Raw genomic sequence first — 15,978 nt, 5'->3', positions numbered from 1 at the left:
TAGAAGGGCTGTGGTGAGTAGGTCAGAGAGGTTCTCCTCCTCTACTCTGCCTTGCTGAGGCCACATCTGAAATATTGTGTCCAGTCATGGGTCTCTCAGTTGAAGGACCTCAGGGAACTGCTTGAGAGAGTCCAGCACAGAGCTACAAAATTACGGAAGGGAGTGGAACATCTTCCTTAGGAGAGCCTGAGGAGCTGGGGCTCTTTGGCTTGGAGAGGAGGAGCCTGAGGGCTGCCCTCATGCATGGTTCTAAAGATGTGCAGGTGAGTGCCCAGAGGCTGGAGCCAGGCTCTGCTGGGTGACAGGACAAGGAGCAATGGTGGAAGCTGAGGCATAGGAAACTCCATGGAAACATGAGGAAGAGTTTCTTCACTGTGAGGGTGCCAGAGCCCTGGAACAGGCTGCCCAGAGGGGTTGTGGAGTCTCCCTCTCTGGAGATATTCAAGACCTGCCTGGATGTGTTCCTGTGTGATCTGCTCTAGGTGATCCTGCTCTGTCAGGGGGGTTGGACTGGATGATTTCTGACAGGTCCCTTCCCAACCCCTGACATCCTGTGATTCTGTAGAGGGCAAAGGTCCTTGCAGGCAAACACACTTTGTTTACTGAGTAGCTTTTGAAGTTATGACATCAGTTTCTGGGATTAAAATCCCTGTGGTGCACAGTCCTCCAACAGCTCATTGCCACAAGCCTTTACATGACTGCTTCCTTGTCTTTAGCTCACAGCCATACATCATTCCCATAGAAGTGATAACTGAGTTCTTTGTTAAGGACATCTGTTCAATTCTGTGGAAATGGAGCATTGTTCTGTCTCCACCACTGAGCACTTCATCCCCAGGTGCTGCAAATACTGGCAGGTATTTCTAAGCTGCAAAATGTTTGCAGATCTAGGTTGAGCTGCTGCAATTCTCTTTGGAGTGCAGCCCTGGTTTGTACCTGCTTGAATGCCTTTGTGCTAAATCATTTACAGAGAAAGAGAAGGGCCCAGACTGGAGAATCACAGAATACATTTGCTTGGAAGAGACCTCCAAGCTCCTCCAGTCCAACCTTTCACCCAGCCCTGAAGGATCAACACTAAACTGTGTCCCTAACTGCCAGGTCCACACAGTGCTTGAAAACCTCTGGGCATGGTGACTGCAGCAATGCCCTGAGCAGCCCATTCCAATGTTTGAGAACCCTTCCAGTGCAGAAATGTTTCCTAATGTCCAGTCTGATCCTCCCCTATCTCACCTTGTATACATTTTCTCTAGCCACAGAAAACAAACCTCTCCTGGTCTCTCATGGGATGAGATTGAACAAGGCCAAGTGCAGGGTTCTACACTTCGGCTACAGCAACCCCAAGCAGCACTACAGGCTGGGGCCAGAGTGGCTGAGAGCAGCCAGGCAGAGAGGGAGCTGGGGGTGCTGGCAGAGAGGAGCTGCAGAGGAGGCAGCAGTGCCCAGGTGGGCAGCAGAACCAATGGCATCCTGGGCTGGCTCAGGAGCAGTGTGGGCAGCAGGACAAGGGAGGTTCTTCTGCCTCTGTGCTCAGCACTGCTCAGGCCACCCCTGGAGTGCTGTGTCCAGTTCTGGGCTCCTCCATTGCAGAGAGATGTTGAGGTGCTGGAAGGTGTTTGGAGAAGGGCAGCAAGGCTGGGGAGGGGCCTGGAGCAGAGCCCTGTGAGGAGAGGCTGAGGGAGCTGGGGGTGTGCAGCCTGCAGCAGAGGAGGCTCAGGGCAGAGCTCATTGCTGTCTGCAGCTGCCTGCAGGGAGGCTGTAGCCAGGTGGGGTTGGGCTCTGCTGCCAGGCAGCCAGCAGCAGAACAAGGGGACACAGCCTGAAGTTGTGCCAGGGCAGGTCTAGGCTGGATGTGAGGAGGAAGTTCCTGGCAGAGAGAGTGATTGGCATTGGAATGGGCTGCCCAGGGAGGTGGTGGAGTGGCTGTGGCTGGAGGTGTTGAAGCCAAGCCTGGCTGGGGCACTTAGTGCCATGGTGTGGTTGGTTGGGCAGGGCTGGGTGCTAGGTTGGGCTGGGTGAGCTTGGAGCTCTCTTCCATCCTGGTTGATTCTGTGGCTCTGTGGTTGCTTGGTAGCCAACCAAAAAGGTGATTTTGGAGAAGTTGTTGCCTTTCCTGTTCTGCCTGTCATGATTGAAAAGGAAGAGAATATGAAAATCCAGGTCCTCCTGAATGAAAACACTGCTTGATTCTGCTGAAAGGCAGAGAAGGCTGAGGGGAAGCCTCACTGCTCTCTACAGCTCCCTGAAAGAAGGTTGGGGTGAACCCAACCCAAGGTGTTGGTCTTTTCTCCCTAGTATCAGGTGATAGGATAAGAGGAAATGGCCTGAAATTGTCCTGGGAGGGTTAGGTTGGGGATGAGGAAAAATGCCTTTGCTGCAAGAGTGCTCAGGGATTGGAACAGGCTACCCAGGGAGGTAGTGGAGTCCCCAGCCCTGGAGTTGTGGAAGAAGCTGCAGATGTGCTACTTCAGGATGCAATTTGGTGATCATGGTAGTTGGCTACAGTTGGACTCAATGATCTTGAAGGTCTTTTCCAGCCATTAATGATTCTATGATTCTAAGGCAGGATCCAATGTTCCTGAGCTGCCTGTGTTGGGGAATGTTGCTGCAGTCAATTGATATCCTCCTGCAGCTTCCAGAGGGTGACAGTGCCACTCACTGTGGCCTTGGTTTAAAACAAAGGAATGCAGACAGAGATAGGTGAGACAGCAGACGAGCAGCGCAGTGGAACACCTCCACATGCCAAAGAAAGGTGACTGGTTAAGAGTGCCTCTTGCCTTGGAAGTGATTCCCAATGTTGCTTATACTTCTGTTGTCTTTTGCTTTCTGGTTTTTAAGGTCCCACACAGAATGATAGCTCCAAAGTCCGAAGCGATGCACGGTAAGGCCTCTTTTCCCTCTGTTCTTCTTTGTCTTGCCTTGTGGTGTTTGCAGTTTGGAAGAAGGAATTGGGGGTTTCATGAAGGAGACAACTGCAAAGTTCCTGAGTATTCCCTGCAACACCAGCCTGAGATCTGAGCCTGACCTAAATAGTGTGCCCAGGTGGGCAGGAATGCCATTGACATCCTGGGCTGGCTCAGGAGCACTGTGGGCAGCAGGACAAGGGAGGTTTTTGTGCCTCTGTGCTCAGCACTGCTCAGGCCACACCTGGAGTGCTGTGTCCAGTTCTGGGCTCCTCCATTGCAGAGAGCTGTTGAGGTGCTGGAAGGTGTTTGGAGAAGGGCAGCAAGGCTGGGGAGGGGCCTGGAGCACAGCCCTGTGAGGAGAGGCTGAGAGAGCTGGGGGGGTGCAGCCTGCAGCAGAGGAGGCTCAGGGCAGAGCTCATAGCTGCCTGCAGGGAGGCTGTAGCCAGGTGGGGTTGGGCTCTGCTGCCAGGCAGCCAGGGACAGAAGAAGGGGACAGAGGCTCAAGCTGTGCCAGGGCAGGTCTGGGCTGGATGTTAGGAGGAAGTTGCTGTCAGAGAGAGTGATTGGCATTGGAATGGGCTGCCCAGGGAGGTGGTGGAGTGGCCATGGCTGAAGGTGTTGCAGCCAAGCCTGGCTGGGGCACTTGGTGCCATGGTCTGGTTGGTTGGGCAGGGCTGGGTGCTAGGTTGGGTTGGCTGAGCTTGGAGCTGTCTTCCATCCTGGTTGATTCTGTGATTCTATAAACACTCCACTCTGATTAATTCACACATTGGATTGTTTTCCTTGTGAGTCTCATCTTTTAGCTTCAGTTCCCTTCCATGCAATCCCAAAACAAAATTCCCCTTTTGCTTTGGTCTTGTTTTTTAGTATTTTTCCCCTTTGTATTCCTCATCCTTTTCCCAAGGATTAACCAAAGTAAAATCTATTAAATAAATCAGTGCAGTCCATTACTGAGCCTGTGGCACTGGCTAGCAAAAATAGAATCATAAAGTTGTTTTGGTTGGAAAAGACCTATGAGATCACAGAGCCTGAACTAGCAACAGTACCATGACCACCAAACCATGTCCCACAGTGCCATGTCCACACATGTCCTGACCATCTGCAGGGATGGTGACCACAGCACCCCTCTGGGCAGCCTGCTCCAGTCCCTCACCACTCTTCCAGGAAAGACATTTTTTCCTAATCTCCAACCTAAACCTCCCCTGGCACAGTTTTGGGCTACTACTTCTCATCCTATCACCTGATACCAGGCAGAATAGCCCAACCCCACTTCACAGCAACCTCCTTGCAAGGAGCTGTAGAGAGCAGTGAAGTCTCCCCTCTTCTCCAGACTAAACAACCCCAGCTTGCTCAGCTATTCCTCCCCAGCCCTGTTTTCCAGACCCTTCAGCAGCTTCATTGCCCTTCTCTGGACGCTGTTACACTGCTTTGGTTGGAGACATCAGAATCTGTTTAGCTTTGTTGAGATGGTACCAAAGCAAGCAAGAAGACACCCAAAGCTGTGCAGTGGTTCTGGTGTTTGAAGGTGGATAGCAGATCATGCTTGCTAGGATCAAGTGTGGCCATGCTTGATGGTGCATTAACCTGCAAGGAGCACCAGGCCACTTTGACTGCTTTGCAGTGCAGCAGATATTTTATCCTCCCACTCTGCTCTGCTGAGGCCACATCTGGAGTACTGTGTCCAGTCCTGGGCTATCTGGTTCAAGAAGGGCAGGGCCTTGCTGGAGAGGATACAAAAAGGGGCTACAAAGATGATTAGGGGACTGGAACATCTCTCTGATGGGGAAAGACTGAGAGAGTTGAGACCCTTTAGTCTGGAGAAAGAACAGTTTGAAGAAGAGGAGGCTGAGAGGAGACCTCATTGCTGTCTACAACTACCTGAGGGGGCATTGTGGAGGGACTGGTGCTGGTCTTTTCTCACAGGTAATTGGAGACAGAACAAGGGGGAATGGCCTCATGCTGAGGCTGGGGAAGTTTTAGATTGGACATTAGGAAAAAGATTTTCACTGAGAGAGTGGTCAGGGACTGGAATGAGCTGCCCAGGGAGGTGGTGGAGTCACCCAGCCTGGATGTGTTTAAAGGTGGTTTGGATGTGCTGCTTAGGGCTGTGGTTTAAGGTGAATCTTGCAGAGTAGGCTTCTGGGTTGGACTTGGTGATCCTGTGGAGCTTTGCCAACCTGCCTGCTTCTGTGATTTAAATTGAGAGGAGATCTCATCAATGCTGATCAGTATTTAAAGGGTGGGTGGCAGGAAGATGGGACCAGGCTTCTGTTAGTGGTGCCCAGTGAGAGGACAAGGGGTTATTGGCACAAACTTGAGCCTGAGTTCCACCTAAACATGAGGAGGAACTCCTTAAAGGGTGACAGAGCACTGAAGCAGGCTGCCCAGAGAGGTGATGGAGTCTCCATCTCTGGAGACATTCAAGACCTGCCTGGAGATGTTCCTGGGTGTCCCTCTCTGAGTGACCCTGCCTTGGCAAAGGAGTTTGGCCTTCATCTCCAGAGATTCTTTCCAACCCCTAGCATACTGTGATGCTGTGGGGCACATGCACACAGGCTGTTCCTTGTCTTTGACAGCTTCCCACCTAGTTTGAGGCTAACTGGAATATTTTAATGAGAAAAATGAGATGATAGGGCTGTGAAAAGAAAACAATGGTGATGGCTGCTTCACTCATAGGCTTGCTGGGGTGTATAAAAACAAAGACACAAACATAGATAAGGCAGATCAAATTTGATACCTTCAGGTGTCCAGTGATGCCACAGAAGCACTGGCATGGTCCTTTTCAAATGTTGGATTTCAGTGGGAAAACACAGGTAGAGTCTTGTCACCAGTGACTGGAAATGTCTGGACTGAGATGCTAGGAAGAACTCTTCAGCCTAGGAAAGAGTCCAGGAGGACCTTAAAACTGCCTTCCAATATCTGAGGGCATCCTACAGGAAGACTGCAGAGGGACTTTTCCTGAGGTCTAGAGAACTTTTCCTAGACATAGGACAAGGGAGAATGGTTTGAAGCTGAGGAAGAGTAGATTTAGGCTGGGCCTTAGGAAGAAGTTCTTGAGTACAAGAGTGATGAAACTCTGGAACAGGTTGCCCAGGGAGGTTGTGGATGCCTCCTCCCTAGAGGTGTTCAAGGCCAAGTTTGTTGAGGCCTTAGACTTCCAAATCTAGTTGAGAGGTGTCCCTGCCCATGGCAGGGGATTGCAGTAGATGGTCTCTGAGGTCACTTCCAACCTGAGCCAGTCTGTGATTCTGTGAGTGTCTCTGTCTGTTGGAGTGTGTGTGTCTTTTCTGCTTGGATCTGTGTAACCCAATTAATCACTTTGCTTCTAACCACCTCTTGCCTATCCTCCAACTCAGCTTTGTACATAAGGCAGACTCTGGGATAAGGTAGAGGGGTGGAAAGGAGGTGGAAGGGTGGTTGGGAGCCCTTCCTGAGGGCTCTGATTTCTGGGGGGGCTGTCGTGTCTCTGTATTACTTTTAACTTGTCTATGCCTGTCTAGAGCTGTAAATATTGTAACTGTCTGCTTGTATCTTGTGCTAAGCTGTGAATAGAAAGCTTCATTCCTTAACTTCCAGCCTGGCTGAGTCTAGTCTGGGGTGTGGGGGGTAACTCCCAAACCATTCACACCATCACATTAGAGACAAGTGGAATTCGTGGGCAGAAATAGCTGAGCAGTGAAATCCAGAGCCCGAGCCTGAAGCCAGGTTTGTAGAGCTGGGAAATAAAAGAGGAGCTTTCAGTGACAGATGTCCCAGGCAGACATCTGCTTCACAGCCTCTTCATTGGTGGAGATGTCCTACACCTCAGGAGATAACCTCTTAGTAGGTTCATAGAGATGTGGAGACATTTATCACTGTTATGAATGCAAGAATCTCACTTCATCCTAACTCTTAACACTCCATAATGTTTCCTGTCATCCCTGCCTTGTGAGAACAGTTCTCTTTTGTCTTTTCCTGCACAAGGACTGACTCCAACAGCCTTGAAAGCTCTGATGATGCTGCTGCCAATGAAAACAAGACTGTTAATGGCAGTGATTCTCCATTGCTCACAAATGGAAACTGCAAACCTTCCAGACCTCCCAGGCCTTCTAGACCACCTCCACCCACTCCCCGCAGACCCCCTTCTGTAGCAGGTATGTATTGTAGAGCCAGCTGCACATCCTGGGGGTGAAGAGCCACTTCTGATGCTGATTTGTACCTAGGATTTGTCATGCTAGATGCTTGGGCAGGTATCTTCTGAAGGAGTGGTTTGTAGCTGGCATTCAGTGCCTGTTGTTTCATCACTGCTCCTGTGCATTAGGAGTGTCCTATTTCCACGTCTGCTAACTAATGATTGTGGTGATTCAGCTGCATGTAGTGGAGCTGGGACCAAAAGAACACAGGTGAATGGTACTGCACTAAGACATCCACTGAGCTTTGAAGTGAAATCTACTGAAGAACTCCCAGAACTGCCTCAAGGCTCTAACACTGAGGTTTGAAACACAGGTTATTTGCTTCTATATCTATAGCTTAACTCTGAAATAGACTCATAGAATGATTTGGGTTAGAAGAGGCTTTAAAGATCATCCAGTTCCAACCCATGTGCCATGGGCAGGGACACCTCCTGCTAGCCCAGGTTGCTCAAGACCTCGTCCAGTCTGGCCTTGAACACCTCCAGGGAGGAGGCATCCACAAGCTTCCTGCAGTGGTATTTGTGGTATGGATTGTTGAATTTCACTAATCCACATGAGAGCAGTAATGAAGATACTTGAATTGTAATTTACTCTAAGAATTAATTATTTCCACAAGAGTATCTACAGTGAGGTATTCACTGTCTCCAGATCCTGATTTGAATAGGTTCAGGTATTAGGATCATAGAAATTTTGGGGTAGGAAAAGCCCTGTAAGAACATCAAGTCCAACTGTCAACCCCAACACCACTGTGGTTATTAAACCATGTCCCAAAGTGCCATGGCCGCACATTCTTGACCTCTGTGTGCAACCTGTGCCAGTGTCTCCCCACCCTCATGCTAAAGAATTCCTTCCTCATCTCCAGTCTCCATCTCCCCTCTCCTAGCTCAAAGCCATTGTCCCTCATCCTGTCACTCCCAGCCCTTGTCAGGAGTCACAGAATCACAGAAACTTCCATGTTGGCAAAACCTCTCAGCATCCCCAAGTCCAACCTAGAGCCCTACTCTACAAGACTCACCTTAAACCATAGCCCTAAGCACCACATCCAAACGAGCCTTAAACAATCCAGGGTGGGTGACTCCTCCACCTCCCTGGGCAGCTCATTCCTGCCCCTGGTCACTCTCTCAGTGAAAACCTTTTTCTTAATGTCCAGTCTAAACATACCCAATCTCAGCTTGAGGCTATCTCAGCAGTCCCTCCCTAGCTCTCCTGTAGCCCCCTTCAGCTACTGGTAGGCTGCTCTAAGATCTCCCTGAAGCCTTCTCTTCTCTGTGCTGAAAAGCTCCAACCTGCTCAGCCTGTCCCATAGGGAAGGTTCTTCAGACCTCTGATCATCTTTCACAGTATCACCAAGGTTGGAAGAGACCTCACAGATCATCAAGTCCAACCATTTAGCACAGAGCTCAAGGCCAGACCATGGCACCAAGTGCCACGTCCAGTCCTGCCTTGAACAGCTCCAGGGACGGCGACTCCACCACCTCCCCGGGCAGCCCATTCCAGTGTCCAATGACTCTCTCAGGGAAGAACTTTCTCCTCACCTCCAGCCTAAATCTCCCCTGGCGCAGCCTGAGGCTGTGTCCTCTTGTTCTGGTGCTGGCCACCTGAGAGAAGAGAGCAACCTCCTCCTGGCCACAACCTCCCCTCAGGTAGTTGCAGGCAGCAATAAGGTCTCCCCTGAGCCTCCTCTTCTCCAGGCTAACCAATCCCAGCTCCCTCAGCCTCTCCTCGTAGGGCTGTGCTCAAGGCCTCTCCCCAGCCTCGTTGCCCTTCTCTGGACACGCTCAAGCATCTCAATGTCCCTCCTAAACTGGGGGGCCCAGAACTGAACACAGCACTCAAGGTGTGGTCTAACCAGTGCAGAGTACAGGGGCAGAATGACCTCCCTGCTCCTGCTGGCCACACCATTCCTGATGCAGGCCAGGATGCCACTGGCTCTCTTGGCCACCTGGGCACACAGATCCCTCTCTGGCTGCTCTCAGCCACTCCGACCTCAGCCTGTATCTCTGCATGGGGTTGCTGTGGCCAAAGTGCAGCACCCTGCACTTGGAGCTATTGAACTCCATCCCCTTGGCCTCTGCCCATCTGTCCAGGCGGTCAAGGTCCTGCTGCAGAGCCCTTCTGCCCTCCAACCCAGCTACATCTGCCCCCTGCTTGGTGTCATCTTTGTGACCTCCTTTGGACCCTCTCCAACAATTCCATATCCTGCTTGTGCTGGGGACACTTGAACTGGGCACAGTGCTCCAGGTTGGGTCTCAACAGAGCAGAGGGACAGAATCCTCTCCCTCCTGCTGTTCACACTTCATAGCAGCACTTCAGATACTCATTCATTACTCCTGCACTGCAATGGGCAGGTTTTTGGGTTGGGTTTTTATTTCTTTTTTTTTTCTTTTCTTAATCTAATTATTCTCCAAAGCTTTAAGTAGTCCTGCAAAGTTAGTTGATGCTTTTAGGTTAGCTCCTTTCCCTCCCCAGACACTGCCATCTGCTTCAGTAGTTTCATTATTACAAAGTGGTAAATGCTGAGTCTGGGGGGGAAGCTGTGACACAGTCATTACAATTAAAGATGATCTTAGTGTGCTTTTACTCCCAGCCACAAAATGGCATGCAGGAAAATGCTGGAAAAGTGTAAAGGCTGTATGTATTCTCCTCCCATTCCAAGAACTTCTCTCTGTGCCATATCCTGGGACCTGGCCAGGCTGGAGAGCTGGGCTGAGGGGAATCTCATCATGTTCAATAAGGCAAAGTGCAAGGTCCTGCTGCTGGGCCAGAGTTATCCTCAAAATCAATTCAGGCTGGAGGATGATGAGATTGAGAGCAGCCCTGCCAAGAAGGCCTTGGGGGTGCTGGTGGATGGGAAGATGGACAGAAGCCAGCAATGGGCACTTGCAACCTAGAAGGCCAAAGGCAGCCTGGGCTGCATCCAAAGCAGCATGGCCAGAGATGGAAAGAGAGGGTCCTGCCCCTCTGCTCTGTTCTCCTGAGACTCCACCTGCAGTGCTGTGTCCAGCTGTGGGGTTCCTCAACACAAGGACATGGACCTGCTGAAAACAGGGCACTGTTCAGAAGGACTTGTAGTGATAGGACAAGGGGCAATGGTTTGAAACTGGAGCAGGGCAGATCTAGGCTGGACATCAGGAGGAAGTTCTGCACAATGAGAATGGTGGAATACTGGAACAGGTTGCCCAGAGGTATGGAGGAGGCCCTGGCCCTGGAGGCATTCAAGATCAGACTTGATGTGTCCCTGGGCAGCCTGATCTAACTGGAGATGTTCTGCTGAGTGCAGGGGGCTTGGACAAGACAAACTTTGAGGACCCCTTCAACCCAAGGCAATCTGTGAAGCTCTGAAAGTGTTGTGCTTGTCATCCCTTAAATTACTGTACCAAATAATGAAAGAAGGGATGCAAGCAAGTGAGTTTTGTTTAGAACTGGTCAGTGTTTATGGGATGCAGCCCCCCTGCTTTGGTAAAGATGGTTTGTCCCCTGAGAAATACCAACACTGAGCCTTTGATGGCAGTTCTGGGATTAAAGCCCAAGGGAGACATGGTTGCTTTTTAGGTTGTGTGTAAGATGTGCAATGTCTGTGTGCTTGGAAGTGCCAGTCCCTGCATCTTTACTTCTGTGGTTCATTGCTGCTGAAACAGATTGGTGGTCAGTGTCAGTTAAAGGCTTTTCTTTCCCTTCTCTCTTTGATATCTCTGAAACCACAGCCACTGTAAATGGTCCTTCATCCACATCCACGGAGAGTGATGGAGCCAGTGCAGGCTCACTGGCAGGGACAGCTGCAAATACATCTACAGAACAGAGCCCTGAGGGGGCAACAGCTGCAACAACAGCTCCTGCAACTCCTGCACTCACCACACCACCGGTATCAAGACAAGTCCAACCAGCAAATCCTCCTCCTCAGACACTTACTACAGTCAGTCAAGGTCCTCTTCCACCTGGGTATGAGTGCAGTGATTTATTGCTTTGTGGTTTGGTTCGGGTTTCTCTTTTTGTTCTGTGCTGACTTGTCAGTGTTAGGTTAAAGCTTTGACTTGATGATCTTAAAGGTCTTTTCCAATGCAGGAACTCTGTGATTTCTGGGTTTGTGGTGGGTGTAACAAAACATTTGTGACCTCTGCTTCCAATCCTCCCCCAGTATTAGCTTGGACATTTTCATCACTCTTCTGTCTGGTAGGCCTCCGGGCATGGTTTATTCAAGCAAAGAACCTTTCAGCTACCTTTGGTACTTGTCATGCATTCCCATGTCAGCAAAACATGGAAGTTTTGTGTTTCACTGTTTGGTGCACAGCTGCTGCCTTCCACTTAGAGTCAAGGTAGTGAAATACTGTTACAGGTAAGCTGAAGAGAAGCTGCTACTGCAGGATATAATCTCTGGTGCGTCCTGAAGTGTAGGACTTCATACTGCAGCTCCTGGGAGTAGTGTGGGCACAGTGTTGTGTTTCAGGCACATGTGGTGAAAAGAAGACTTAGAGGGGATCTAATCAATGTCTATAAATAGCTGAGAGATGGGGGTCAAGAGGGAGGGCACAAACTCTTCTCCTGTCTCAGGACAAGGAGTAAGGGATGGAAACTATGGCACAGGAAGTTCCACCTCAACACGAGGAGGAACTTCTTGGCTGGAGGGGTCCCAAAGCCCTGGCACAGGCTGCCCAGAGAGGTTGTGGAGTCTCCTTCTGTGGAGCCTTTCCAGGCCTGTCTGGATGTGTTCCTGTGTGACTTGTGCTGGATTCTCTGGTCCTGCTCTGGCAGGGAGTCGCATTCAAATGATCTATGGAGGTCCCTTCCAACCCCTAACATCCTGTGGTCCTGTGGAATTTGCTAGATGCTGTATCATGGAATGGTTTAGGTTGGAAAGGACCTTAAAGATAATCTCATTCCAACCCTCCCTGCCATGGTGCCATGCGCAGGGACCCCTCCCACTAGCACTGGTTGCTCAAGGCCTTATCCAGCCTGAGCTTCAACACCTCCAGGCAGGGGGCATCCACAACCTCCCTGGGCAACCATGTTCTAGTGTCTCCCCACCCTCACTCTTAAGAATTTCTTCCACATCTCTAGTCTCACTCTCCCCTCTGCCAGCTCAAAGCCATTGCCCCTTGTCCTGTCAGCACAAGCCCTTGTAAAAAGTCCTTCCTCAGCTTTCTTGCAGGCCTGCTTCAAGTCCTGAGATGCATTGCCTCAGAGCTCTCATTTAGATTCTAAACTTTAAAAGAAAGGGAGTTGCCTCTTAGCTGAAACAAAAGCATCCCAAAGTGAACGGTGTAATTGGTGAAATCTCTGCCTGAAATTGCAGGCAGCTGAAGCAAAAGGTAGGAGAGCTCTGAATTACTTTGCTTACTCACAGGATAACTGGGAGATAGAAGTGCAGTCTTGAAAACATCTCATGCTGCTTTACCCTGTAGATTGACACAAAAAAGGTAAGTTAGGAAGGCTTTGTCCCTGTGATGTCACATTTGATGTCTGGACTCACAGAACAGTTTTGGTTCAAAATGCTCTTTAAGATCATTGAGTCCAACCATCGACTCAACACAACTGTGGCCACTAAACCATGTCCCCAAATGCCATATCTTGAACACCTCCAGGGATGGGGACTCCACCACCAACCTGGGCAGCTTGCACCAATTCTTCACCACTCTTGTACCAATGAAAACTTTTCCCCATCTCCAACCTTACCTTCCCCTGGCACAATTTCAGGCCATTTCCTCTCCATCTCCTGATGCCAGGAACAAGAGCCAAACCCCACCTCACTGCAACATCCTTTCAGGCAGCTGTAGAAAGCAGTGAGGGCTTCCCTCAGCCTCCTCTTCTCCAGACTAAACAACCCCAGCTCCCTCAGCTGCTCCTCCCCAGCCCTGTTTTCCAGCCCCTTCCCCAGCTTTATGCTAACAACAGAGGTCAGTCAGGATCCCAAATGCTGCAGATGCAGAAAGTGCAACCAGTGCCTTTATGAGCTCTGCAGGTATGTGATCCTTGCCAAATCTGCATGGGTTTAGGATTTAAATTGCATTAAAATTGTTCCAAAAGGGCTTTATGCTCTGCAGGTGATTCTATTCCACAGGTTATTGATGTACTTGATACTTAATAGAAACTTTTGCATCAGGAATGGTGTGGCCAGCAGGAGCAAGGAGGTCATTCTGCCCCTGTACTCTGCACTGGTTAGACCACACCTTGAGTGCTGTGTTCAGTTCTGGGCCCCCCAGTTTAGGAGGGACATTGAGATGCTTGAGCGTGTCCAGAGAAGGGCAACGAGGCTGGGGAGAGGCCTTGAGCACAGCCCTATGAGGAGAGGCTGAGGGAGCTGGGATTGGTTAGCCTGGAGAAGAGGAGGCTCAGGGCAGACCTTATTGCTGTCTGCAACTACCTGAGGGGAGGTTGTGGCCAGGAGGAGGTTGCTCTCTTCTCTCAGGTGGCCAGCACCAGAACAAGAGGACACAGCCTCAGGCTGTGCCAGGGGAGATTTAGGCTGGAGGTGAGGAGAAAGTTCTTCCCTGAGAGAGTCATTGGGCACTGGAATGGGCTGCCCGGGGAGGTGGTGGAGTCGCCGTCCCTGGAGCTGTTCAAGGCAGGACTGGACATGGCACTTGGTGCCATGGTCTGGCCTTGAGCTCTGTGGTAAAGGGTTGGACTTGATTATCTGTGAGGTCTCTTCCAACCTTGGTGATACTGTGATGCTGTGATTCCAACTGAAATGGCCTGTGAGGGCAGGAATTTCAGTTTCCCAGAAGCTGAAGGTGGATGTGTGGAGTGTGATTTGGAGACAGACATTGCTGCTGTTGTGAGCATTGCACCACTGTGTGTTGTACAGTGCTGCAGTGCACCTCGTGAGCAATGGTTGCTTGCAGCACAGGTGGCCAAGCATGTCCTGGGCTGCATCCAAAGCAGTGTGACCTGCAGGACAGGGAGGGGATTCTGCCCCTCTGTTGTAGTGAGACCCCACCTGGAGCACTGCCTCCAGTTCTGTGGCTCCCAGCACAAGAAGGATTTAGAACTGTTGGAGAGGGTCCAGAGGAGGCCATACAGACACTCAGAGGGTTGGAGAACTTCCCCTAAGAGGGCAGGCTGAGGGAGTTCTTGAATACATCTCCTCTTGAATACTGCATTCAGTTTTGGGCTCCCCAGTTGAAGAGGGACAGGAATCTGCTGGAGAGATGGATGAGGAGGGGACTGGAGCACTGCCTGGTGAGGAGAGGCTGAGGGCCCTGGGACTGCTTAGTCTGGAGAAGAGAAGACTGAGATGAGATCTAATCAATGTCTATAACTATCTGAGGGCTGGGAGTCATGGGGTGGGGGGACAGGCTCTGCTCACTGCTCCCTGGGATAGGACAAGGAGCAATGGATGGAAGCTGCAGCACAGGAGGTTGCAGCTCAACACAAGGGGGAACTTCTTGGCTGGAAGGGTCCCAGAGGCTTGGAACAGGTTCTCCAGAGAGGTTGTGGAGTCTCCTTCTCTGGAGCCTTTCCAGGCCTGTCTGGATGTGTTCCTGTGTGCCCTGAGCTAGACTGTGTGGTCCTGCTCTGGCAGGGGGGTTGAACTCTATGATCTCTTTGGGTCCCTTCCAAGCACTAATATCCTGTGAGCCTGTGAGTTGAGGCTGTTTGGCCTGGAGAAGAGAAGGCTCCAGGGAGATGTTAGAGCAGCCTTCCAATACCTGAGGGAAGAGAGACTGGGGAGAGACTTTTGACAAGGGCTGGCAGTGCCAGGATGAGGAGCAATGGCTGTGAGCTGGGAGAGGGGAGAGTGAGAGTGGAGATGAGGAAGAACTTCTTGGGAGAGATGGTGTTGAGACACAGGAGCAGGTTGCCCAGGAAGGTTCTGGATGCTCCCTCCCTGGAGGTTAGTTGGGGCCTTGAGCAATCCTGGGCTAGTGGGAGGTGTCCCTGCCCATGGCAGGAGATTTAGAGCTAGATAATGTATAAGGTCCCTTCCAACTCAAACCATTCTGTGAAGCTGTGAACCAAGTCTGAGTTTCAAGCATTTTATTTAGAAGCAGGCATGTTATGAAAACAAACATTTTTCATCTTCATACTGTGGATGAATATTTGAAGTAGCTTGAGCTGGAGACAGCTGAAAACACTTTCTTCTTTACAGCTGGGAGCAAAGAGTAGACCAACATGGCCGAGTCTACTACGTGGATCATGTGGAGAAGAGGACGACGTGGGACCGGCCGGAGCCTCTTCCTCCAAGGTGAGCCAGGAGAGGCCCTAGGATTGGCTAGGCTGTGTCTGGAGTTTTCAGACATTGGTTGGCTGGCAGTTCCTGGAGCTAGAAAGCAGGCTTGTGAAGGGAAAGGTGAACCCAGTGCAAACAGCTGCTCTGGCCTGTGTCCAGCATGCTCTGCAAAAGCACACGGTGCATGGTATGGCAGAGAGGTGACTGTCAAAGCTAGCACAGTCTGAGTTGCAGCACAGGAGGTTCCACCTCAACACAGAGCCAGTGGCATCCTGGCCTGCATCAGGAATGGTGTGGCCAGCAGGAGCAGGGAGGTCATTCTGCCCCTGTACTCTGCACTGGTTAGACCACACCTTGAGTGCTGTGTTCAGTTCTGGGCCCCCCAGTTTAGGAGGGACATTGAGATGCTTGAGCGTGTCCAGAGAAGGGCAGCGAGGCTGGGGAGAGGCCTTGAGCACAGCCCTACGAGGAGAGGCTGAGGGAGCTGGGATTGGTTAGCCTGGAGAAGAGGAGGCTCAGGGGAGACCTTATTGCTGTCTGCAACTACCTGAGGGGTGGTTGTGGCCAGGAGGAGGTTGCTCTCTTCTCTCAGGTGGCCAGCACCAGAACAAGAGGACACAGCCTCAGGCTGCACCAGGGGAAATTTAGGCTGGAGGTGAGGAGAAAGTTCTTCCCTGAGAGAGTCATTGGACACTGGAATGGGCTGCCCGGGGAGGTGGTGGAGTCGCCGTCCCTGGAG

The 15,978-nt window shown here is 51.0% G+C and overlaps 1 protein-coding gene across 6 annotated transcripts in view; it reads left to right on the top strand.

Moving 5' to 3' along the window:
- ITCH (itchy E3 ubiquitin protein ligase) overlaps nucleotides 1-15,978 on the top strand; it is a 94,941-nt gene that overhangs the window by 46,849 nt on the left and 32,114 nt on the right. For all 6 annotated transcript variants that reach the window (XM_064167386.1, XM_064167392.1, XM_064167388.1 and 3 more), the window contains 4 exons: nucleotides 2,833-2,875; nucleotides 6,864-7,033; nucleotides 10,777-11,011; nucleotides 15,159-15,254. In XM_064167386.1, the coding sequence (XP_064023456.1) occupies nucleotides 2,833-2,875; nucleotides 6,864-7,033; nucleotides 10,777-11,011; nucleotides 15,159-15,254 (544 nt within the window). The remainder of the gene's footprint in view (nucleotides 1-2,832; nucleotides 2,876-6,863; nucleotides 7,034-10,776; nucleotides 11,012-15,158; nucleotides 15,255-15,978) is intronic.

This window comes from Pogoniulus pusillus, chromosome 29, assembly GCF_015220805.1.
Source record: "Pogoniulus pusillus isolate bPogPus1 chromosome 29, bPogPus1.pri, whole genome shotgun sequence".
Classification (NCBI taxonomy): domain Eukaryota; kingdom Metazoa; phylum Chordata; class Aves; order Piciformes; family Lybiidae; genus Pogoniulus; species Pogoniulus pusillus.
The sequence above is the reverse complement of the archived record's forward strand: the minus strand, read 5'-3'. Positions and strand labels throughout refer to the sequence as shown.